Below are 25,688 nucleotides of genomic sequence, written 5' to 3' on the forward strand. Positions count from 1 at the left end.
GCCCCGCCCACAAAGGGAGGAGCACCAATAGGAAGACGGATGGGCCTTGGCCCCGCCTCACAACGAGCCGCACTCTCGACGTGGACTTGGGAGGCTCGCGAATTCCACCGGACACTCCAGTTTTCCCACCTGAAATGACGGGGTGAATTATTAAAGGTGAAAGAGATGTGGATTCCTTTATTCGCTCGACAAACATTTAGTGAGTGCCTACTGTGTGCCAAGCGCAGTTCTAGGCTCTGAGGATCCAGCGCTGACATTAGTGAAGGAGACAGGCTCTGATAATCTAGCTCCGTGACTCTGGGCTAGTGCTTAACCCATCTCTGCCTTGATTGTCTTACCTGTGTGAAATGGGCTAATTATAATACTTAACCTCATAGGGTTTTTTTTCGTTTGTTTTTGTTTTTTGGATGGCTAGCCGGTAACGGGATCGGAACCCTTGACCGTGGTGTTATCAACCCTACACGCATCTTATAGGATTTTTTTTTAGGTTTAATTGAATTAATCTATGCAGAACAGCCATATAAGTATGTGCTGTGGTTTTTATGGGGATTTATTCTCAACACCCCTCTCTCCCTCACCAACTGGGAGGGCATGGATTCTGGTTTGACTCCTTGGGTCACCCACACCAAGGGCTGAGGGTTCTGTGGGGTTGTGTGTGTGTTCATGATTGTGTTCTGGGGCAGCTGTGTGTGTGTGTGTGTGTGTGTGTGTGTGACAGTGGCATTCGGGTAATAAAGTGTGAGGCTTTTAAATGCATTTTTGCAGTGTTTCAAAACTCTAGCAAAGGTGTGTAGGTGTGCATATGGCTGAGTGTGGGCCAGGGATGGTCCCAATGTGTGCCAGTGTGAGTCAGGCCCGTCTGGGCATTGGTGTGTGTGACAGAGTGTCAGAGTGAGTGCGTATGAATTCTTGTGTGCCCACATGTCAGTAGCTGCATGTGCACCTGTAATTGTACCAGCTTCTAGATATCTGTGACCCAGGGGAGAGTGGAATTGGTCCCACAACTGAGAGGAGCTGGCAATATGTGTGTCAACATTTCCATGATTGTTCCCATGCCTTAATGTGTGTGTGATTGCATGTCTGAACACCAGTGGGTCAACTGTGTTTGTGACATCTGTGTGACACTAACTCGAGACACATATGCCTGTGTGGGACACCCCATATCTCTTTGTGTGATTGTGGGTCTGACTTCCAAAGTGTGTCTGTGACTGTATGAGTCTCTGTGTCTGTGTGTTTGCCACTATGTTTATGACAACACCCTGTATGTCTCTGCATGTGACTCTGTGTCCCAGAAATGATACCAACGGGTCTGACTTTGACAAACCTGGGACATTCTCTCATGTTGTGGAACTCCACGTGCATGATCATGTCCAACCACTGGTGTGTGTTGTAACACCCTGTGTGTCTCTGAGCTGCATGGGTGTGACCGTCCCCCACCATTGATGTGTCAGTGATAGAACGTGACACTGTGTGTATAGGTGATTGTGCCTCATTATTGGTGATTCTGTGACTGTCCAGCAACCCTTTCGTTGGTCTGTCTCTTTGTCGTGGCAATGGTGTGCATCTGTGCCTCTCTCTTTGTATGACTGTATACATGACCATAGTGGGCACTGTGACTGTGTTTGTAGCGCCCCGTGTGTATCTCTGTGTGTGGTTGTGTGTCCAATCCTCAGGGTCTACCCAGAGCTGACTGTACCACCAAGTGTGTGTGAGAGACATATTATCTGGGTCCCCAGATATCACCTCTCCTCTCCTGTGTGCAGCAGGCCTGTGGTCTCCTGACAATCTCCTTGTCTCAGAGCATGGGGACATGGTGATGGCACAACTGGCATCCTCTCTCTGGTCACAGGAAGGCAGAGAAGATGCTTGGGGACATGGATGCGGCCACAGCACAATGACCACCCCTGTGGTGCCCCTCCTGTGATTCTGCCTCCTGAATTCACCTTGTATCAAATGAGCTCCTGGGTGCCCCACCTGCGCGTGCTCCACAGCCTCGCATCCACCTACGAGCACGTTGGACCCAGGCAAACTCCTTGAGTGAAACTCCAGGTAGCTCCAGGGTGAGGCTGATGGTGCGGGGCCACATGGAAGAGGGAGCGGGGCCTAACTTGCCCGTCCCCCCTGCCCAGGTTTTCGTCCATCCTCTCCTCCCTAGCCATCAGCGCTCACTGCTGATACAACCTGCTCTCTGCGGGGACAGTCACCACCCACCTCTCTCTGTAAGAGTCCGCTGGGCCTGGGTCGGCATACTCCACTTTGCTCCTGCCCCTGCTCTGCTCCTGTGGTGGTGGGGAGCCAGCAGCATGAGAGGAGGGTGGACACTGCTGAGGGTGTCCAGGTGAGAAAGGGACCTCTCTAGGAAGTTTCTCAGAGTGAGATTAGCCCAGCTCAGGAGCCTCAAGGGCTGGTCCACTGTCTCTCTCTACCCCAGCCAAGGCAGAGGTAGGCTTAGGGCCATGATCTGTCCATGCCAGGCTTCCCACTGCCTTGGTGAGAGCTATCCACAGTGAGGATCAATGGGCCCCTCGCTTCTCTGACCCCATGGACTATGGATCATGCCTCTGGTTACCTACTGTATGGTAGGTGGGATCAAGGGAGGTAGCTGGAGACATGAGTTCAACCCCCTGCCCACTTCTGAGCCCTGTCTCCCTCCAGATCTGGTGCTGATTCTCCAAAACTGAGGGAACCTGTGTTACAATGCGCTTTTTCTCTTTGGCTTCCACCACTTTGTGTAAAGACCTCTGGAGACAGTACCACTCCCTGCCACCCTGCCTGCAGTGCTAGTTTTTGTGCCCTCCAGATCTTGGTTGGAATCCCAGTCCTGTCCCTTACTGTGTGTCCTTGGGCATGTGACTTTCTCTTGTTGGGCCTCAGTCTTTGCCTCTGTAAAATAGGGATAATAAAAGCATCTCATAAAGCTGTTGTAAAGAGGAAACAAGATAATGCAAATAAAAGGCTTAGCATAGTTCCTGCTATGCAGTCAGTGCTCAATAAATAGGGTATTATTTTTTTATTATTATGCTATTATATTCTCTTCATAGCACTTACCACTTCCTATAAGCTCTATGATATACAAGGAATTTTTTGTGTCTTATTGTGTGCAATGTCCCCAGCATTTGGGACAGGGCCTGGCAGTGCTCAATAAATAATAGTTGCCAAAAAATGAGTAGGGGCTGACCAGTTAGCCCAGTTGGTTAGAGTGTGGTGCTGATAAAACCAAGGTCCAGGGTTCAATCCCTATATTGGCCAGCTGCAAAAAAAAAAAAAAAAAAATGTGTATGTATGTGTGTGTGTGTGTGTGTGTGTGTATACACATATATATGTGTATGTATATATATATAACTAAATGAATGAATGAATGTTCTTGAAGCTCACCCCAACTTTTTTTTTTTTTTTTGACAGCAGCACGTGTCTTTATTTAATGGCAGGGACAAACATGGATAAAGCATTCAGTTGATGTATTCACATTAATACCATTTCTTAAGGTCTTCAAAACCTGGAAAAGAAAGAATGGGACAAAAATCACTGAGTCCTCTGTAAGTACTTCTTTATTAAAAAAAATTAACTGTTTTCACATAGACCACAAAAGAAAATTAACTTATCTTGCAATTCTAGAACAGACCATTAAACTTCATGATAAGGGATTCTTAAGTTTTCAAAGTGTGGGGGGATAAAAAGAGAGTCATATAGGACAGTGTTTCTCAAATTTGGCTTCCTTCACAGACATACTTTTGGGTGAGGGGGCCGCAAGTTTTCTATGATAATGTTTTACATTGTTTTAATTTTGCTGGTAATATAAATCAAATTAATATACACTTGTTCAGGATTACCTGGATGGCAATCTTAAATAAAAGTGTTGCTACATGATCATGGCATCTGCACTTGTGCCTCTGATGCATCTGGCACCAAATAAAGACCAATTGTTCGCCCAACTTTTTTAAAGCCTAGCAACTGTCCCTTCTTGCTGGGATTCTGTCTGCTTCTTTTTCTGTCTGTTAGTTCATCTGGGGCTTTAAAATAAGCCCCATGTGACTGCCTTCTGCTCAGCTGACTAATCACCCAGTCACTGCCTTCCCCCATCTTCCCCCCAACCCAGAGCTGGCTGCATCACATTGCCAGCTTCTGTGCCAACTTCTATCTGTACGTAGCCATTTGTCAATTTTGGATACTTGGATCTGGGGACATATGGAGGTCTTCCTGCTCCTCTCCTGCATTCCCCTGTCCCTCCTTCACCTCTGACTCCTACTGTCCTGTCCACAGGTAGTTCCTGGCTACAGCAGACTGCCCCTGAAACTCACTGGTGGCCCTGCTGAGTGGTGTGGTCGTGCTGTGGTCATGGCTGTAGTCTGTGTAGCTGGCATCACTGTGATGCCTTTCTAAAACTGAGGGAACACTGAATTTGGCTACATCGATCCTGGACATTCTCAACATTCTGTGAGTGTTTCACATTAAGCCGTCCAAGGCCTGAGGCTCATTAGCCACCATGGGTTCCCATGACAGCACAGGGCAAGGGAGCCCTCAGGCCCCAGAGCAGAGTGTGGGAAGAGACCGAAGAGATGTGGAAGAGTTCCCTCCAACCCTGATGCAGACCTGGACCCAGGGCCAAAGGGTGGAGGTGCGTAGGAGCCTGAAGCTTTGCCCGCCCTACCATGAGAAGGTTCAGATTCCCTCAGCAAGCATTTAATGAGTGCCTCCTTTGTGGCAGGCACTGTTCTAAGCATCGGAGAACATCAGTGACCAAAAACGATTCCTGACCTTGGGAAGCTAACATTCTAGTGGAGAAGACAGGCAAAAGACTCGTGTTCCATGGAAATATTTTACAGCTTGAGCTTCTTGGTGACTACAAGGATGTAAAAATATGTATTTTTACATGTGTGAAAAATCATGAGCTCCCATTAAGATTTGTGCATTTTATTGTGAGTTATACATTAATTAAAAAGCAAAAAAAAAAAAAAAAGGTAAATGATTGATGAAACTAATCTGTAGACTTTTCCACATGCATGACAGTCTTTAAAAGTCTACTTTAAAAACAAGCGATTTAGAGAAGAGTGAAGTAGAGAAAGGGAAGAGGTAGGAGAGGTGTTTACAGTTTGAAATCAGCTGGATCAGGGAAGGCCTTGCTGGGGTGTCCTTTGAGTACAGACCTGGAAAAGACGAGTGAGCCGTCTGGATATTTGGGGAACACTTTGGGCACAGGGAACAACTACAAAGACTGTGTCTGAAGTGGAGTAATTGAGGGGGGAATGTGATGAGACTAAAGGTGAAATTGGGGGGGGTCCTGCCCATCCCACCCCACCAAGAGCCCCAGTTTTAGGCTGTTAATAACAGCACATAAATCAGGGTCATGGCAGTAGCACTGGCCTCAGGCAAGGAGGGTTATCTGCCCTCCTGAGCCCATTTCTGCAGTCCCTCAGCCCCTGCGGTGCAGTGGACCGGCATGGGGGCTATAGCAAAAGCAGCTACCCTTAGGATGCTTCAATGACTCTGCGCAGCCGCAGCACATCCGCCTCATCAGGACTCCTGTGATTGGCCAATCTGAGAGGAGCTGTAGCCAATCAGCTGCCGGTCCAGAAGGGCTCGCGTATCCCTTCCTGGCAAGTTGACAGCCACGTGGGCAGCAGGTGGGCGCACCCAGCTGTAGACATGTGCAGTTCGCTCTGTTCAGTGGGGGAGTGGGTGAGGACAAGCGTTGAGGGTGGTGGGGGTCACTGACCTGGCCCTGGTCTTCAGAACTTCCAATGTCACCCTCTTGAGGTAGATGTGGCTTTTATTTTCTTATTTATCCGTCCAGAAGCAGTCAATTTATTTCTTTATTTATGACTGCTGGCTGGTACAGGGATTCAAACCCTTGACCTTGGTGTTGTAACACAGTGCTCTAACCAACTGTGCTACCCGGCTAGGCTTCAAAAGTAGTCGATTTAAACACGGGTATTTACATACTTTATGTATTTATTAACACAGAGCACAATATTATATATGAGGCCCTGATGCAGACTCTTTAATATGCAGTCTTGAAAAGAAACCTATGAAATACAGCATCTTCACAGTGGAGGATCTTGGCAGTCACTACCTTTACCAAGGGACCAAGGTTAACATCACCAGCGATTAGTCATAATGACATCATGAAGCCTCTGGTATGATACACTGAAAAGGGTACATCATCACCTCTCTGGTATCCTTCCCAGTAATGCAAAAATCTCGACTGAATCAAGACAAGTCATACTGAGAGACAGTCTATAAAATAACTGACCAGTAACTCTTCTGAAGTGTCAAGGTCATGAGAGACTGAGGGATTGTCCTAGGCTAGAGAAGTCTAAGAACACATGACAATTAAATGCAATGAGGGCTCTTTGATTGGACCTGGAACAGAAAAAGGGCATAAGTGGAAAACTGAAGAAATCTGAATCAAGCCTGTAGCTTATTAGTAATAATGTAGTAAGGTTAATTTCTTAGTTTTGATAAATGTACTAGGTTTTGTAAGATGTTGATATTAAGGGCAGCAGGGGACTGGCCAGTGAGCTCAGTTAGAGTGTGGTGCTGATAACACCGAGGTCCAGTGTTCCATCCCTGTACTGGCCAGCAGCCAAAGAAACAAAATAAAGCAAAACAGGCAGCTGGGTGAATATTATTCACCATAAAGTATTCTCTATACTACTTTTGAAACTTTTCTGTAAGTCTAAAATGATCTCAAAATGTTAAAAACAAACATACCTAGGAAGCAGGCACTACTAATTTGCCCATTTTTCCAGAGGAGGAAATTGAAGCACAGAGAGGTTAAGACATGTATCCAAGATCACACAGCCAGGAAGCACCAGGGCATGTCTCAAACTCAGAAAACATGGATCTGGAGCCCCTGCTCCTGACCACAGCACAGCACTGCCTTCATTTAGTTGAAACAAAGTACTGCATATTCTGGATTCATCTTTGTCTATCTCTCTTGTCCCCTGTTGATAGACTTATAGGGTGAATTGTTATCACAAGGCCACTGCAATAAATGTTCTTGCAGATGTTATTCCTCACACCTACACTTGTACTTCTTAGGAATAGTCTGAAAAAGAAGATATGCTGATTCAGAAGGGAAGGACATTTGTCATTTTGAAAACTATCAACAAATTGTCTACACCTATCAGCAATGTTTCCACAGCTTCCCCGCACTGTGTGTTGTCAAGCATTCTGATTTTGGGTTTTGTTTGTTTGTTTGTTTGTTTGTTTTAAAGATGACCGGTAAGGGGATCTTAATCCTTGACTTGGTGTTGTCAGCATCACGGTCTCCCAAGTGAGCCAATCAGCCATCTCTGTATAGGGATCCGAACCCACGGCCCTGGTGTTATTAGCACCACACTCTCCCAAGTGAGCCTTGGGCCAGCCCTAAGCATTCTGATTTTGGCCAATCTGATAGTCACCTGTCCACTTTTTTTAAAAAAAGCTCTCTTGTTCAACCAGATGTTTTTTCTGCGAAGCATCGCCATCTCCTTGCAAAGCTCAAGGCTGGAAAAGGGAGTCAACAGCTATAGAATGGCCTGAAATAATCCCAGCCACAGCCTCCGATCTGCTCCCCTGGCCCAATTGCTCTTCTGGGAAGGGGAGAAATAGAAACGTAAAGGGGACCCCCACCTCAACTGGCCTCAGTCCAGAAGGTGCTGGGAAATTATGCCTTTCCTTTGTGTGTGGTTAAGCATCAACATTTCAGACAAACGTAGGTTTGTCCCAGCTCATCCACTTCAATCGCATTTATTTAATGAGCGGTTTTTGAGTGCCTGCTGTATGCAGGCACTGTTCCGGGCACTGGGGGTATAACTGAACAAAACAGGCAAATCCCTGCCCCCATGGAGTTTCTGTTCTCATGGGATGAAATAGATAAAAAGCAGGGATGGCCGGTTAGCTCAGTTGATTAGAGGGCAGTGTTATAACACCAAGGTTAAGGGTTAGGATCCCCTTAAAGGCCAGCAGTCAAAAAAAAAAAAAAAAAAAAAAAAAGATAAAACACAAATACCTATGTAAGATGTCTGGAGATAAGAAAAAGAAAGCAGGGAAAGAAGAGAGTGGTGGGGGCTATTTTAAAAATCACTTTTTTTAAATTAAATTTTTTTCTTCTGCCCTCCAATGGATCTTCATTAAAAAATTAAAATTTTTATGGAGGTAAAAATACCCACTGTCAGAGGCAAACACTTAAGTGAACAGTTCTCTTCTGCCCACCCTCTCGCAGACTGTCCTGGATCCTTCGGGAAACTGTGTTCCTTACAAGACCCCACACTTCTCATTTACATGGGAAACTGAGGCACAGAAGGGCTAGAGCCTGGGAAACACCAGAGAGGAGCTGAGTAGGGGACTGCAAACGGGCAGTGAGTGATGGGCGGGCAGCCAGTGATGGGGGAGTCCCCTGGGGTTAGGGCACAGAGACAGAGACACAGATGGGAGACACAGAGAGACAATACAGCGACACTGACATCAAGAGGGAGAAACCGAATGACTCAGAGACCTGGAATAGAAACAGAGATACGGAGATGGAGAGATCATGGAAAGAGCAAGGAGACTTGAGGACAGAGAGAGAAACAAAGACAGTGAGAAAGGCAGATTCATAGAGCCACAGAGGCGTTAAAAGGCTCAGCGATGCAGACAGACAAACAGCGACTCAGAGAGAGATGCAGACCCGGGATCGGAGCAACAGGACATACCCAGAAAGAGCCACCTCCGTGGGGGACCCCGGGCTGCCCCTACGGGGAGCGAGCCAGGAGCCCCCACCCCCCACCCCCGTCGTGCCTGGGCCGTGACTTCAGAGCCCGCGCGGATTCTATAAATGGCCAAGCTGCCGCCGGCCTGGGGGCGGGGCCGAGTGAGTCAGCGCGTGACGTCACCGCCGCCCCGACCCCGACAGACCCCGCCCCCGCCCCACGCGAGCCGCCAGGGGGCGCGGGTCCTCACATGCGCAGTAGCGACCCGTGGCCTGCCCTGGCTGCTCAGTATCGGCAGGATCCAGGAGGCAGAGTGTTCGAATCCCGGCTCTGCCACCATCCAGCTGTGTGACCCAGACAGTCGGCTTCACCTCTCTGTGCCACATATAGACCCCACCTCATAGGGCTCTTGTAAGGAAACTCACAGGTCCAAAGTAAGTTAACACATCCAAAGCACTTAGTACAGGGGCCCGCCTGTGGCTCACTCGGTAGAGTGCGGTGCTGATAACACCAAGGCCACGGGTTCGGATCCCTATATAGGGATGGCCGGTTTGCTCACTGGCTGAGCGTGGTGCTGACAACACCAAGTCAAGGGTTAAGATCCCCCTTCCGGTCATCTTTTTAAAAACAAACAAACAAACAAAAAAGCACTTAGTACATGGCAGGTAATAATTGATAGCTCATTTTAAGTCTATCTTCAATATATCATGACATGCCAGCATATCACCTTAGCCTAGTGGTTCCCAACTCAGGTGATCTGCCTCCCCACACCGCCCCCACCCCATGTCTGTAGACATTTTTGGGAGAGGATCGGAACCTTTGACCACTTTGGTGTTATAATACCACACTCTAACCAACCAATTGAGCTAACTTCTGTTTATCAAGACTAAGGGTATGGTACTGGCATCTAGCAGGTAGAGGCCAGGGATGCTGTTTAAAGTCTTACAATGCCCAAGACAGCTCCCCACCACGAATTATCCAGCCTCAACTGTCAACAGTGCTGAGGTTGAGAAACCCTGTGCTGGCCTCACAGCATTAGGGACAGAGTCCTGGGTTCAAATTCTACTCTGCCACTGGCCAGCTGGGTGACAATGGGAAAGTGATTCCATGCCCCTAGGCCTTGGTTTCCCATCTGTAAAGCATATGTAATAACAGCATCCACCTCTGAGCGTGTTGTGAGGATAAAGTGGATACATGTGCGGTGCTTTGAATGAGGCCTGACATAAGGGCTGCTGTCATATTGGCATATCACAACTGTGCCCTTAGCATGTGGCCATCAAGTTGCATGTCCTTAACATACCATTAGTGTGTGGCAGGTCACTGACATGTCACCCAAGTGTCACTCACATGGCCTTGACATATGTGGCATGATTTGGACATGGCACCCACCCCTGTGGTCCAGGAGCCAGGTGGAGCTGCTTTCAGGTGTCCCAGGCAGGCAGGACAGGGACATAGGGGGGTGTTCATGGCCTGGGACCTGCTATACAGTCACCCTGTGGCTCAGGTGACCTACAGGTGGATGAGGAGGATGAGATCCAGTATCTCTCCTCCCCCACATCCTTATAAGGGGTTGAAGGCGACAGAACTCAGGTGCTGGACACTCAGCAGAAATAATGCTATTGCCAGCCTCCCTCCCCAGTGCCTGGCACCACACTGGGCACACTGGAGGTATTATTTCTTCCAACGTTCACAACATCTCCAAGAGGCAGGCACTATCATAAGCCCATTTTACAGATGTGGCAATAGAGACACAAAGAAGAGAGGGACTTGCCTAAAGCTATAGCCTGTTGGTGTCTGGAGTTAATTCCAGGATGATGCTCACTAAATTACCACTGGTGACAGTCCTGCCTGAAGACTAGAGAGAACAAGAGAGATGACCTCACAGTCCCAGAGATCAGAGACCCAGCCAGAGTCTGGACAGTGGGGGATGGAGGGTGGAAGAAGGTTGGTCTCTATCCGACCGAGCACCCCCCCCACACCCGAATAAAGCAGGCTGCCCCCCTAGGTGGAAACAATGACACAATCAGCTCCCAATACCAAGGCCCTGACATCACGAGGGGGGGTGACAAGGGGGGCGCCCCGCCCCTTGGCAGGCCCCTGTGGCCAATGGAGCGGCCTTGGAAGGGACCCGGGCCGCCTCCAGAGCTTCAAAAACGTGTGGGGAGGAAAGAGGGAGCGGACGGAGCCTCAGCTGCTGCTGCCCCGGTCCTCAGCGCCAGAGCCCACCAGCCAGCATGTCCTCCGCTCACTTCAACCGAGGCCCTGCCTATGGCCTGTCTGCCGAGGTCAAGAACAAGGTAGGGCTGGGGGCCTCCCTGGCCTGGCCCACACACCCTGCCAGGCCAGAAGCCCTGCTCTTGGGGTTCCCTGAACCCCCTCCTGCCTATCCCATGTGACTTGGAAGCTGAGAGGGGAAAGGGGAGAGGTACGGGGTATGGGCTGTCTTTCTCCCCCTTGTGAACATCCCAGAGTCCTCAGCTGCTGTGGGGGGCGGGATGGGGAACAGGCAGCCACACATAAACAGAGGTGTCATTCCACTGCAAACTCCCCACCTGATCAGAGTCTCTGTTAATCTTTGTGTCCCTGGGTGGGGAGCACCTCTGGGGAAGACGAGTTGACTTTTCCCACATTCCCAGACAAAGAAACTGAGGAGCACTTGAGAGCTGTGGGTCCTGGGAAGTGCAGCTCAGAAAGTGTGGGAGATCATGAGGGGAGAGGGAGACAGCTGGGGAGGGGAGGGAGCAAGCATCAGGGATAGGGCAGGGGTCTTCTAATTGTGAGCTAGGAAGACATGGGGACACCATCTTCAGGCTATGGATGGGTAAACTGAGGTTCAGAGAGGAGAAGCAAGCTAAGGTTCAAGATATGGCAGGTGCAGAACTGGGACCAGGGACTTAATCCCTTAACCAGAATCGGGTCAGCTTCTCCAAGGTAGGGATCTTGAAGTCCCCACCCCACTGGAATCCTCCCAAGAGTGCTGCCAGGGGAGGAGTTCCAGTCCCATTTGACAGAGGGGAACACTGAGGCTCAGGGTGGCTTTTCCCAGGGTCCCACAGCGAGGAAGTGGGGAGCTGGGATTGGAACGTGGGTCGGGGGATCCTCAGGGCTGGAGGAGGGGGCGGGTGCTTAGGCGGGAGACAGATCCTAGTGCTGCCCCCTCCCCCCTGAGCCGGCTGCAGAGCCGCGCGGAGCTGCCGCGCCATATAAGGCGGCCTCGGGGAGCCCGGGCCGCGCTATATAAGGGCCGGTTTGCTTTATAAAGCCGGGCTGGTGGGGAGGGGGGCGGCAGAGCCGGGGCCAGGTGAGGGGGCCGCCCCCCCACCTCCCCTCTATCCAGGACAAGGGGCAGCCCGATCCCCCACAGGCGGGAGCCTGGCTGGGCTGGGGCGGAGGGTTCCGGAAAAACGGGAGGAGGGGGACAAAGTGCGCAGAGGGAAGAGTGGAGAGAGACGCAGACAGAGACACTGGGGGCCTGAGACGCGAGAGAGACAGACGGGGGAGGGCGAGCCAGGAGCAAGATAACACCAAGATGAGGATGGAGAGGCAGAGAGGGAAAGCGGACGAGCCCCACCTCCCACCGGAGTTGGGACAGAGAAAGAGACCTACAGAGGCAGAGATTCAGGAGCCAGGAGCCCCACCCCCAGCCAGACAAGGACTAGCCACCCAGAGAGATGGGGACACGAAGACTGGGCCAAGGAAAGAGAGAGCTGGGAGAGAGAGAAATACAGACCCACAAGGAGTCAGGAGTAAGACGTAGGCAAGCCTCCACCCCCAGCCAGACAGCCCAGAAGTGAGGACTTGGGGAGAGACAGAGATATAAGACAGCAGCCCCCCACAAGCCAGCCCCCAGGCGCACCTCCTTAGGCCTCCTCCTCCCCTGCCCAGGCGCCCCGTCTTCTTCCAACAGGGGAGTGGAGGGGGCAGGGCCAGGAGAAGCAAAGCCCCAAGTTTGGCCTGGAGGGGGAACCGAGAGGCTGGGCGCCGCCCCCCAGCTCGGAGGATCGTGCTCTCCACCCTCCTTGTCCACATTCCCTGATGCCAAACCTCAGAATGCCCGGAATGGCCCCCTGGGCAGGTGCCACCTCCCTGGCCCTCAGCCCACTGCAGCCCCCCCATGGGTTTCGGGGCAGAATTGCCTTAGTTGGGAAGGGACGAGGAAGGTGATCGGGCCAGGGGAGACTCGGATGGGACTCAGGGAGCCAAGACCGCTCCCCACTGCGTCTTCACCACCCTCTCTGTGTCCCCCTCCCCCAGCTGGCCCAGAAATACGACCACCAGCAGGAGCAGGAACTGAGAGAGTGGATCGAGGGGGTGACAGGGCGCCGCATCGGCAACAACTTCATGGACGGCCTCAAAGATGGCATCATTCTTTGCGAGTGAGTGGGGCTCTTGTGGTCCAGACCCTGCCCTGGGCTGCCCCCCAACCGGTGCACCCATCTCCATGTGGCCCCTCAACTCTTCCAATGACCGTGAGACTGGAACTGAGCCAAACACTTTCTATCTGATACCTCAAAACTGTCCTCTAGGTGGCAAATAATTATTGTACCCATTGAACAGCCAAAGAAAACTGAGGCTCAGGTAAAACACATTGCCCAAAGTCCCATCCTGTTCCAATGGAAACGAGTCCAGAACATTAGCCACCATGCTATGCAGTGCAGGCCCATCTATGGCCTCCACAGCCCCCGGAAAGAGAAGTCACAGCTAAAAGGCAGCAGGCACCAACCACTGTTCGTTGCTGGCTTGGTGACGTGAGGGATGTGTCACAGTCCTTTAAGTAGGCCCTGGTTTTCTACTGCCCTCAGAATCTCTTCACCGAGGGAGATGAAGACCCTCACAGCTCCCAAGCCCCAATTCCACCACACCCCTGATGCTGGGTGGGGCCTTGAGCCCAGCCACAGCCCTGTCTGCATCTCTGAGTCTGACCCAGGGTGGAGTGAGGGCCAGGGCGCACCCTGGAGAGGCTTTCAGAAGGCGCGGCCGCACCAAGGGAGGGCTGGGGGGTGTTCATCTTGTTCCACCTCGATCAACTAGGAACAAGAAATGCGGGGGACATGCTGGTGTTCCAGTTCAGACAGAGGGCTGCTCAGGCCTGAAAGAGTGCAGAGGCACCCACCCACCCAATCATTCATTCATTCTTTCATGCCCCAAATATTTACAGAGCTTCTGCTGTGTGCCAGGCTCTGGTCTAGGTACTGGGGACGGTGAACAAAACAGGCTGGACTCGGAGTTTGACAGGGAGCTTTAGTCCTAGTGGGGGAGGTTAATCAAATCACTGATGAAATAATCATGTACTTGCCTGTGATGGTAAATGTCAAGAGAAGTCAAGGGGAAGAAGGGGCCAGGTGTGGGGGGTGCTGTTTCCTACAGAGTGCCTGGGAGGCCTTTCTGAGGAGTTGACATTTGAATAGGATCTTGGATGAAGTGAGGGAGGGACCCAGGAGGTCTGAGGGAAGAACAGTCGAGGCAGAGGGGACAGCTGTGCAAAGGCCCGGAGGTAGGAGCGTGCTTGGGTTGTTCAAGGAACACCAAGGAAGGCAGCGTGGCTGGCACTGAGTGAGTGAGGGGATGTGGAGCAAGACGAAGTGGCAGGGTGAACTGGGGGCCAGATGACTTAGGGCCTGCAGTCATGCAAAGGAGTTAGGATTTTATTCAGAAGGCACTGAGAAACCATTGGAGGATTTTGAACTAGAGGGTAACTTGAATTGCACTAAAAAGGCCCTGCTGGCTGTGATACGAAGGGTCTGCAAGGGGTGTGGTGGAAGCTGGGGGTCCATGGGTTGGCCACTTCGAGGTCCCCGGAGAGAGACGCTAGTGACTCAGAGCAGGGAGGAGGTGGTGAGGAATGAGGGGTGAGTGGGTTTCTGGATATATATTTTTTTTATTTTTAGGCAGATCCGAACCCTTGACCTTGGTGTTATCAACACTGTGCTCTAACCAAGTGAGCTAACCGGCCAGCACTCTGGGTGTATTTAGAAGGCAGAGCCAAAGGACTTGCTGAGGGACTGGATGTGGGGCTGAGAGAAGGGGAAAGGGGAGTCCAGGCAAGTCAGCAGGCTTGGGCTGAGCACCTGGGAGGATGGGTTGCCGGTTATGGAGCTTGGCGGTGGGAGGTTGGTGTCAGGAGTCTGGAGGGGGTGTGTTTGATTTGAGATGCCCATGGAGGCACCTGGATTGGAAAGCAAGAGGCCTGGGCTGCAGGGAGATGCTGGGGTGGTGATGGCATATCGATGGCACTTAAAGTAGAGACTGGATGAGATCATCAATGGGGTGAGTGTGGTCAGGGAAGAGGCCTGGTGGACTCCCCCCATGTAGAGAAAAGTAGGGGCCTGGCTCACTTGAAAGAGCGTGGTGCTGATAATCCCACGGTCAAGGGTTCGGATCCCTATACTGGCCAGTTGCCTCCTCAAAAAGGAGACAGTTGTGACCACCAGTGAGGCTGCTCAGACACACCATTGGTTGGGACAGGAGGGGATGGCAGGGGGTAACCTTTCTCATACCCCTCCCCTCTTCTTTGTAGGTTTATCAATAAGCTCCAGCCAGGCTCTGTGAAGAAGATAAATGAGTCGACTCAAAATTGGCACCAGGTGAGCCCAGACTCAACCTCTTTCGTCCCCCTGCCCACGAGCCCCTCCGACCTCCACCCTCTCACCACTGACCGCCGCCTGCTCCCCTCCAGCTGGAGAACATCGGCAACTTCATCAAAGCCATCACCAAGTACGGGGTGAAGCCCCACGACATCTTTGAGGCCAACGATCTGTTTGAAAACACCAACCACACCCAGGTGCAGTCCACACTCCTGGCCCTGGCCAGCATGGTGAGTATGGGTGCACGGCGGGCATGGGGCGGGCGGGGGGATGGGGACGCCTGGCTGGGAGCAGGCACTGCTTGGAGGCTCCCTGGTCAGTCCCTGCCCTCCTCACTGCACCCAGGCCAAGACAAAAGGAAACAAGGTGAACGTGGGGGTGAAGTACGCAGAGAAACAGGAGCGGAAATTTGAGCCAGAGAAGCTAAGAGAAGGGCGGAACATCATCGGGCTACAGGTACCGCCCGTCCCTCACCTGGCTCTTGTTGCTGAGCTGAGCAGGGAGGTCGAAGAGGCCACCCTGGACCCTGAAGACTTTTGGGGACAGGATATTTGGCATTTACTATAGGCCAAGCAATGTTACTCATACCCTTTCTGCAGATGGGGAAACTGAGGCCTGGAGAAGCTAGCTCACTTGCCAGGATCTCCCATTTGATGAGTGGCCGGCTGGGATTTGAACCCTAGAAGTCGGTCATGTGATATGCCCACTCTGGGCCTCAGTGTCCAGTCTGTAACCCAAGGGTGGACACAGAGACCCCTCCTCGGACATCAGCTACATTTTGTGGCCCATGGTGAGCCTCTAATCCTTTGTTTGACTCTCCTTCTGGCTTCGTAGATGGGCACCAACAAGTTTGCCAGCCAGCAGGGCATGACAGCCTATGGCACCCGGCGCCACCTCTACGACCCCAAGCTGGGGACGGACCAGCCCCTGGACCAGGCCACCATCAGCCTGCAGATGGGCACCAACAAGGGAGCCAGCCAGGTGAGGGGGGTGGGGGCGCAGGGGGCGCTGGCAGGGCCCCATGCTGTCCCCACAGCCTGACCCCCCTTGCCCTCTACAGGCCGGCATGACCGCACCAGGGACCAAGCGGCAGATCTTTGAGCCGGGGCTGGGCATGGAGCACTGTGACACGCTCAACGTCAGCCTGCAGATGGGCAGCAACAAGGGGGCGTCGCAGCGAGGCATGACGGTGTACGGGCTGCCACGCCAGGTGTACGACCCCAAGTACTGCCTGACACCTGAGTACCCAGAGCTGGGCGAGCCCGCCCACAACCACCACCTGCACAACTACTACAACTCCGCCTAGGGGGCCGTGGGCCTCCCCGCCTTCCCCCAGGGAGCACCCTCTCCCTGCATGGCGTCCTCCAGCCCCCTGGCACCTGCCTACAGGGCTAGAATTTGGGGAGTGCAGACTGGGGGGCCTGTGCAGGGAAGGGGGCCCTCTCCCTGTAGTGCTGCAGGGTCCAACTTAGAGCCGGGTGTCCCCGACAGCACCCAAAGGATGCACTGAGCAAAGCTACTCCAGCCATCCCCCCAACTCCCTCACAAGTGGGTACCCTCAGGGCCAGAAGCCCCCCAAGCGAAGCCCCCAGAGCCCGGCTCGGCCTGCCCCCACCCCATTCCCGCAGTGGGCGCAAACTGCATGCCCAGAGACCCAGCGGACACACGCAGTTTGGTTTGCAGCGACTGGCGTACGTGGATGTGACAGCAGCGTTTGTGACGCGAGCACTTTCTTTTTCTACTTCACTGGAGCACAATAAATAGCTGTAAAATCACCCAAGGCCTCCGGGCTACTGCGTCTCAGGGCCTGAGTGGCTCACACACACACACATGCACATATGTGCAAACAGCCTGGCTCAGGTACACTCCATTCCCCGCACGCACATCTTGCACAGGCACGCTGACATACACACACAGACCTCACAGCACTCAGCTGGACGCAGGAAGGCACCCCGTCTCATACCCTCCCAACACCCCGCCCTTTTACACACAGATACACACACACGTGTGGTCCACACTCCACCATGACACATAGAAAGGCACACCCAAAGCGCTGATGCACACAGAGCCTCATGTGTACACAACATACACACACATGCTTGGCACTCACAGGCCTCTCCCGGGGGCTTGCGGATTGTGCTGAGAAGGAGCCCAGCACCGGGATGTGAATCATACCCCTGCGGCTCCTGGCTGGGTGACCCTGGGCAAATCACTTCCCCTCCCTCAGCCTGTTTCCCTATCAGGAAAATGGGGACCGTGAGCCTGGGGTCAGCAGGAAGCTTAAGTGAAATGACGCCTCTAGACAGGGGGAGATGTGCCAAATCTTTAAGCGCTGCTGAGGTCCAAGTGGCACCAATGAGAAAGGACAATGAGCCGGGGTCCTGCTGGCCCCTGTGGGCAGGGTGATACCTGTAGCCCTGGATTGTGTGGAGGGGACAGGGAAGTGGGAAAGGACAAGCATATCGGGGCCAGGACAATGGCCCTTTATCCACTGGCACAGGGCAGCTGAGTAGCTTACCATGGGGTACAGTTGCCTCTGGGGTATGGTTTGCTCCCAGCCCACTGAAGGCTGAGCCTGGAATCTGGCCTGTGGAAAGGGCCCCAACCCTGTCATGTTTCAGAGGGGACCCTGTTCTCCACACAGGAGGGTCCCAGACATCCTGCCTGGAAGCCACCAACTGTCAGGGTTCCAAGGAGAGGATGCAGAGAAGCAGAGAGGAGGGCCCAGGGCAGGGGTCAAGGCTGGAACGTGGGGACCTGCAGAGACAGACACCAGAAGAGCTGCCTGCACAGACACACTCCCCCCTGGGGACTTGTAAACCGGATTCCAGGCGCTCTTGGCTTGGCTACTGCGAGTCCTGCTCCCCCAGGGCCGGCACGGGGAAGCTATGTGAGAAGGATCGAATCCATGCCTGGCTCAGGGCCCTGCCTCCTTGGAAAACAGCACCATATTAGCACTTGGCTTGTGAGACTGGGGTGGGCGGGTGGCAGGGAGGGCCACAGGTGCCAGAAGAACAAGCCCCCTTTCTGCTGGATCCCAGAGGGCACCCCCCAACCCAGGCGTCCATCCACCACTCTGCTCCTGCCAGGGCTGGGGGACCTTCCTTGGGGCCTTGAAGGAGGTGGGAGCACCACGGAGGGGCATGTCAAGGCAGGATGGGCCTCTGGTGGCACATGCCAGACTCAGCAGCCCCACCTGGTGGCAGGGCTTCTGGGCCAGCTCAACGCTTTCCTCAGCTGTTCCCACTTGTCACTTCCCTGGGTAGCCCCAGAACTAGCTTGTGCCATGCCTGGCAGTTCTACCTCCCATTCCATCCTCAGCATGGCCCTGGGAGGAAGCTTCCTTCAGCATTCCCGCTGTGCCAATGAGGACTCCGAAGCCCCAACGAGGACACCTGCTGCCCAGGCCATCAGGCCAGGTGGAGGGGCTGGATCTGCCCAGGCTGCTGTGTACTGGGGTCCCTGTCAACCATAAGACCATATGAGGGCAGCACAGCCCCCAGGGGCTCACCGTCAGCCACATGTGTCCTGCCCCCACCTCCAGCCTTTGGAGATTCCTCAGTACCCTTGGAAAAAGGTCCCTTTCATGGACTGTACCTTTTGCCAGCATCCCTGCCCTGCCCACAGCCCTCAGGACAGCAAATGAGCTGGTCCCTCCGCCTGGATCCTGGACTCACAAGGAAGTGAGATTGTGGGCTACAAAGCCAGGCTTCCTGGGCTCAAGTCCCACCTGTGTCACCTTCTAGCTTTGGGACCTTGGGCCAGTGACCTCCCATTTCTGGCCTCAGTTACCACATCTGCGAGCTTCGGCACCTGTCTCATATGGGGATAAAGCAGGCAAGCCCTGAAAGCAGCAGGTTGCCCCTCCAGGAAGCCTTCCTTGACTACCCGTCTCTCCTACCTCCCCCATGCCCTGGTTTTCATTGTGACTGCCATAAACCCACGACCAGATGTCTCTCTGGTCCATCCGTGTCCCATGCCTGTTTCACCCTGAATGCTTGTTTTTCATTTTTTTGTGTGTGTGTATGGCTGGCCGGTAAGAACATTCAAACCCTTGACCTTGGTGTTATAACACCACACTCTAACCAGCTGAGATCACTGGTGAGCCTGAACACTTGTTGAGTGAATAAAACATTGGACAGTTTGAGGACAGACCAAACCCCACCTCCAATGGGCCACCAAGCCAACTCTTGAACAGCTGAGCTCAAACCCAACCCCCAACCCCCGCTTCTGGTGCTGAGGCAGGCCCAGAACCTGAGAAATCATGGACAGCCAGGAATTTGCATTGGCTGCTTTATTTAAGGACTTGTGACTGACAGCTGTCCCCAGCCCTACCCCTGCCTTCTCTACAAAAGCCACTAACCACAAAACGGGCTTCCCGGTTAGCCTGGGGAAGCCAGCTCTCTGCCAAGGCCCGGCCAAGGGACCTGGAGAACGGTGGCTTTGAATAGCAGGCCACGGGAATTGGAAGGTAGGGAAGGAGGGCAGGAAGTCCAATTCAAATGGGCAAGGTGCTGGTGAGGTGGGGAAGGAGGCTGGAGAGGGCCCACTCCAGCCTCTCTCGGACTTCCCTTGCCCAGATGATGGGAAACTGCCCCTAGTCCCCCTGGCAGGAGCCAGGGCCCTACAGCTAGGGGCGGGGTGTGCAGGGGCTGGAGAAGGGAGTTAACCAAAGGCTTTTGGAGCCAAGTAAGGCCAGTTCAGGCCCCTCAGACCCCTCATCCCTTCAACTCCACCCTGTATTTATACGCACACACCCATGCTCACCCCAGCAGCCACACACACTCACACTAACACACATTCCACACACATGGAGGGCTGCGACAGCCCTGGACCCACACCCCAGACCCCTGGAATGTCTCTGGACTAGTACCCAGCAGGTGGGTCCACGGCAGGCGGGGCTGCCCAGGGGGCGGGTCTTCTGCATTGCTACTGATTGGCCGCCTCACAGGCGTCTATCCAATCGCTGTACACGTCCACTGGTTCTGACAGATCTGAGCCACATAGGTCAAGGATGATTGGTGGCACTGGACCCCTTCCCTGCATGCACCTCTGCTGCTCACACCAGTGTCAGCCTGACCCTGCCCTGCACCTCGTCACTTCATGTTTAAGTTAGTTGGCGGCACCTGTTCTTCTGCACCAGGGCACACAGCAGGGGCTGAGCTGCAGCCCCCTGACCCTTGGCCAGGTGTCCTGGGGCAGCCCACTCTGACCGCCCCGCCCCCACCCCCAGAAAACACCTGAGTTTCCAAGGATACATGTGATGGGTGTCTGGAATTCCTCTAGGCACACAGTACAAGAGATGACTCCGGTGTTGCGGGCACGGTCCCTGAAATGGGACAAGGTGGACAGACTAGTGAGCGATGTGCCCTGAGCCTGTGAAACGACACCCCAGCCAGGGAGGCACATGGCAGAGCAGAGGATGTGGAGGGGAGAGGGGAAGCCTGGGTGCCCCGAGGTGGATCCCTTGCCCTGTCCCCCACTCACATTTTCACGTCACAAGATTTCTCGTGGTTGCAGAAGGGGCAGGTGAACTGGGTCTCCAGGGTGCCCGTCATCTTCTTCTTGGGGGGCGGCTTCCGTTTTGACTTTCTGCGTCCCATGTCTGCAGGTGGGTGAACCTGTAGGAGGTGGGGCAAAAGGCAGTGACTCGGGGGACCAGTGCAGCCCCCCAGCTCAATGCTCTAGGAAGCAGGAACACAAAGAGTGCCTGGAATGGCCATAGTGAAGCAGGTCGTGCACGATGGTGCCCAGGCCTCTGCCCCTAAGGGATGAGGCTCCCAGGCCCCGGGCAGGACAAATCCAGTGCACTGTGGGTGGAAGGGCTGAGGGAAAGGTATAGTGTTAGGCAGTCTGGGTGCTAACCCCAACTCCCCTCTTACTGAGTGACAGTGGGCAGGTCACTTAATCTCTCTGTGTCCTGGCTTCCTCATCTATAAAAGAGAGCTGAGGTTGCTATCTCAGAGCAGTCTTGTGGGGCTGAAATGAGGAATGGTAAGTAAGGTGTTTAGCACAGGGCCTGGCCCATCCACACTAGGTAGCCACTGTTCCTGGTGAGGATGACACCAGAGACTCTAGGACAGGCCAGGACAGGCTAGTTGCACAGGGCCAGGAGGAGCTGGTTAGGAGTTGGTTAGAATCTGTTTAGGAGCTGGTGATTTTTTTCTTTTGTTTTGTTTTCTTTTTTTTTTGGCAGCTGGCTGGCACGGGGATCCGAACCTTTGACGTTGGTGTTTTCAGAAGGCCACACTCTAACTAGCTGAGCTAACCAGCCAGCCCCCTAGGAGCTGGTGGTTTTATTCTGACTGCTCCTCTTATTGAGGGACAAGGGACATACAAGTGCCATCCAGGAGGAGTGACAGTCTGGGGATTTGACAGCCTCCAGATGGGCCTCTGGGCTGCCTGCCTCTCTGCAGATGACAGACTGCTAGGCAGAGAAGTGGGACAAGCACTTTGATAGAGGAACAGTATTTGCAAAGGCTCAGGGACAGGTGCCTTTCCCCTGGCATGCTGAAGGAGCAGGGACAGGAGAAGTGTTTTGAACGTTTGGATGGATCCTAAAGCCCTTGAAGAGTGAAAGGACGAAACCACTGTGTGCTTTTGAGGGTCTGAGGAGTATGAGTCAGAAGTCTGGATGAAGATGAAGTCAGGGCCACCAGAGGGCTGTTTGGGGTGACAGACAGCAGTGAGCGAGAGAGACAGGGAGACAAGTCAGCGGAGTGAGTGTGAGAAGAGGAGAGTCTCAGGACTCCCAAGGTTGGGGTGAGGACACAGTTGGTGAATAGGGGGAGAAGGTGGATCATTCCCTGATGTCTAACACATAAGAACAGGGTGTTGGGGAAGATGATGGGGTCAAGTGGCAGACGGACACCCAGGGACAGATGTCTTGGAGGTGGCTGGGTAGGGCAGCAGCGCAGCTACCCCTGAGTGCCACTCCCATGCTAGGCTGTGCTTGGGGCTCTCTGTTTGCAACCTCTGATCCTCCCAATGGGCCTCATCCACCACACACATGCACACACCACACTGCCAGCGCCTCCCAGAATAAAGAGCAGAGTTTTGCTCATTAGTGACCACTCCTGACAGAACACCCTCACTCTTAACCGAGGGGGCTTGGAATTCACTGAGTAAACAGAAGCAATGGGAAGACAGCTCTTGGGACCACCCACATGGCCTTCCGTCTTCTGCTGTGGAAGTATGTCTGGGTTTCCCGCACAGACAACAGGTTCCCTCTGCCCTGACCCCATCCCCTTTTCCTTCAGCAACGTCAAGTTTTCCAGCTCTACTGGATTGTGGCCACACTTGTCATCACCTCTCTCATCATTTCAAAAAGAAAAAGACAACCTCTGCATCCTCTTCCAACTACCCCATTTCCCTGCAGGCTTTGCTAGTGCACAGCAGTCTGTGTCCCCTCCCATTCTCTCTACACCCCCATCCCCCAAATAAGGTCATTGGTGGTTCCACAGTTCCCCAGTGGGCAGTCCACTCTCCTCAGGGCACTGGACACACTGGTCACTCCTCCCAGTCCTCCAGTGTGGCTCTCAGGACCCCCACTCTGCCCGACCCCGCCTCACTGGTGGCTCCCTTTTGCCTCCCCTGCTGCAGCCTCTGGCCAATTTCTCTAGTGATAAGAGAGCCATGAGGGCAATCTTCAGATTCTCACCTCTCCGTCTATACAGTAGATGTCTATCCCCCCTTATCTGTGGGGGATATGTTCAAGACCCCTGGTGGATGCCTGAAATCGTGGATAGCACTGACCCCTACATGTAGGATGCACAAATTTCCTACAGATGGAAGATTTATTCTTACCATAGATCTAGCAACCCCAGCATATGATTTATTTTCCTTCTTTATTAGGTCAAGAATTTTCACTTTTTCACTTAAAGGAAGCACTTTACAGCTTCTTTTGGCATATCCAACTTGCCAGAATCACTACTGCTGCGCTTTGGAACGATTATTAAGTAAAATAAGGGTTATTTGAACACAAGCACTGTGACACAGTTGATTTGATAACTGGGACGGCTACTCAGTGACTAACAGGCAGGTAGCATAGACAGCGTGGCTACGCTGGACAAAGGGATGATTCATGTTCCGGGTGGGACGGTTAGAAATTTCATTACACCACTCAGAATGGCACCCAATTAGAAACTTAGGGATTGTTTATTTCTGGAATTTTCCATTTAATATTTTCAGACCTCAGTTGACTGTGGGTAACTAAAACTGTGGAAAGTGAAACCAAGGATAAGGGGGACTAAAGCACTCATCTCCATGGAGATCTCAACCAGTCTCAGGGTTCCGTGCCTCCTCTATGACTCCCTCCTCTCCAGCCTCAACAACTCCCTACCTTAGCCACACCTCCACCTGATATCTAACAAAACTGTCCAAAACTGAGCTCAAGGCCCGGCCCGTGGCTCACTCGGAGAGTGCGGTGCTGATAACATCAAAGCCATGGGTTCGGATCCCATATAGGGATGGCCGGTTTGCTCACTGGCTGAGCGTGGCACTGACAACACCAAGCCAAGGTTAAGATCCCCTTACCAGTCACCTTAAAAAACAAAAAACAAAAACTGAGCTCAACACCTCAACCTGCTCTCCCACAGTCTTCCCCATCTCAGCTTATTGCAATTCCTTCTTTCCAGGTGCTCAGGCCAAAAACCTTGGGTTCATCCTTGATTCCTTTCTCTCTTTCTCAAACCCCTTACCCAATACTGCCTCTGCTCCTCCTCCTCTCTATAAACATCCAGAACATGACCATGTCTTGCCACCTCCGGGGCCAGTGCCACGGTCTGCGTCACACCCATTGCTCTCCCTGCATCTCCAACTCAGCCCACCACCCTGCAAATGTAAATTCCACCAGGGCACAGATATAGGTCTCTTCTTTGTATACCCAGAGCCTAGAACATGGCTAGAACGTGACACAGAGCTGACACTCAACAAATATTTATGGAATGAAAGAATCAGTGAACAAATTCCAAGAACTTTGTTAAGTGATACTAATCCTGCAGTCAACAAGGCAGGTAAGGTATCTGTTCCTGTGGAACTTAAATTCTAGTGGAGGAAGACAGACCCCTAACAAGTAAACTCATAAGCAAAATAATTTCAAATACTGATAAGTGCTATGAGGTTAATAAAACAGGGTTAAGTGAAAGTTTCTGGAGAGGGGCTACTTCAGATTAGAGGGGATTGGGAAGGACCCTCTGAGTAAGAGTCTTTTAAACTGAGGCCTGAATGAGAGAAGAAAGCCATTCAAGGTAATCCAGGCAGAGGGAATGTCAACTACAAAGGCCCTGGGGCAGAATATGCTTTCTTTCGAGAAAGAGATGACCTGTATTGCTGCAGCTCAGTGAGCAAAGGGGAGAAGGGTATGAGATGCAAGAGAAGAGGAAAGCATCGGCCAGATTACACAAGACCCCAAAGGTTTAAATAAGTAAGGTGTAGCCTGTTCTGTAGCCTATGCTCTCACCTACCAGGGCAGTGTTTTGTTCTGCTTTGTAGTCTAAGTCCAGACCTGGCGACCGGCTGCAAAAGAATCACCTGAGGTGCTCAAACCATGCCGATTTCTCAACCTAACCTCAGATCTTCCCCCAGTAGAACGTCAGTTCTCCGCGGACGTGTTTTGTTCAATGCTAAATCCCTAGGACGCATATTGCCTTGTATACATTAAGCGCTTAACAACTATTGTTAGATGTATAATTAAGTCTCTCGAATCAGAACCTAAGGACGGGTCCCAGAATCTCATTCTATCCGGTGACCAAAGCCTCCCCGCCCAACCCCGCCCCCCCTTCCACCGCAGGAACAAGTTCTGGCTTGCAAAGGCCTCGAAATGTCCTGCGGCGACGTAAGTCCCAGGGCTTCAAGAGGGGCTGGAAGAGGGGTCGTCCCCCGAACCTGCCGGGACACAGGAGGTGGAGGGTTGGCGGTTCCTCTCGGCTCACCGAGGCTTCGGCATCGCCTCCCAACGGCCGCCCGCAGAGTCCAGGCACCGAGCACCAGCGCTTAGCAGGCTGGGATCGGGGGTCGAGAATTTCTCAGACTGGCCGCCCCGCAAGCCCGGGGCCCCCGGCACCTCCTCCACGACCCAGTAAACGCCTTGAGTACAAGAGTGCCCCATCCCGCCCGGCCCCAATGCCCGCCCTCGCAAAGCGTCACCTGCACTCGCCTTCCCTGGTTGCAAAGGGCCTGTTCACCCGGGAGACAGTGACTTCCGGCTCCCATCGGAAGCGGAAATCCCTCTCCTTCTTTCGGGTCCCGCCCACCCTCGGCGCGGGCAGAGCAGGTCCCGCCTCCTTCGGCTGTTTCTCTGTGCGCACGCGCATTCAAATTCAGAGCGGGGGGGGACGGGGTCTCAGTGCGCCTGCGCCAGGGCCCCATGCATTTAATCTTTGCAACGCGCGTGGCAGGTGCTTTCTGGTCAGTTCCCAGGAGTGGCTATTTC

General features: G+C 53.0%; 2 protein-coding genes and 1 long non-coding RNA gene across 8 annotated transcripts; 2 read left to right on the forward strand and 1 right to left on the reverse strand.

Moving 5' to 3' along the window:
• Positions 1-25: 25 nt before the first annotated feature.
• Positions 26-4,934, forward strand: LOC134388261 (uncharacterized). Of its 4 annotated transcripts, none has more exons than XR_010024627.1 (4): positions 26-199; positions 1,850-2,049; positions 3,403-3,536; positions 4,261-4,934. It is a non-coding gene; the product is annotated as an uncharacterized LOC134388261 (long non-coding RNA). The 4 variants fall into 4 exon arrangements; XR_010024626.1 differs by having other exon boundaries at positions 27-156; XR_010024624.1 differs by lacking the exon at positions 1,850-2,049 and having other exon boundaries at positions 39-199.
• ELOF1 (elongation factor 1) lies at positions 3,407-25,467 on the reverse strand. Of its 3 annotated transcripts, XR_010024623.1 has the most exons (5): positions 25,403-25,461; positions 20,744-20,877; positions 20,515-20,585; positions 20,130-20,250; positions 3,407-3,496 (listed from the first exon to the last, which is right to left on the reverse strand). XR_010024623.1 is itself a non-coding variant. In XM_063111164.1 (4 exons), the coding sequence occupies exons 2-4, from the start codon at positions 20,857-20,859 to the stop codon at positions 20,186-20,188; spliced, it is 252 nt and encodes an 83-aa protein (XP_062967234.1). In that variant the 5' UTR covers positions 20,860-20,877; positions 25,413-25,467; the 3' UTR covers positions 19,546-20,185. The 3 variants fall into 3 exon arrangements, 2 of the variants coding, with proteins under 2 accessions (XP_062967234.1, XP_062967233.1); XM_063111164.1 differs by lacking the exon at positions 3,407-3,496 and having other exon boundaries at positions 19,546-20,250; positions 25,413-25,467; XM_063111163.1 differs by lacking the exon at positions 3,407-3,496 and having other exon boundaries at positions 19,546-20,250.
• Positions 10,819-17,031, forward strand: CNN1 (calponin 1). Its single transcript, XM_063109427.1, has 7 exons — positions 10,819-10,969; positions 12,927-13,048; positions 15,190-15,256; positions 15,349-15,486; positions 15,602-15,712; positions 16,091-16,237; positions 16,317-17,031. Exons 1-7 carry the CDS (start codon positions 10,907-10,909, stop codon positions 16,560-16,562), a joined length of 894 nt encoding a protein of 297 aa, XP_062965497.1. The 5' UTR covers positions 10,819-10,906; the 3' UTR covers positions 16,563-17,031.
• Positions 25,468-25,688: the final 221 nt, after the last annotated feature.

This window comes from Cynocephalus volans, chromosome 10, assembly GCF_027409185.1.
Source record: "Cynocephalus volans isolate mCynVol1 chromosome 10, mCynVol1.pri, whole genome shotgun sequence".
Taxonomy (NCBI): Eukaryota; Metazoa; Chordata; class Mammalia; order Dermoptera; family Cynocephalidae; genus Cynocephalus; species Cynocephalus volans.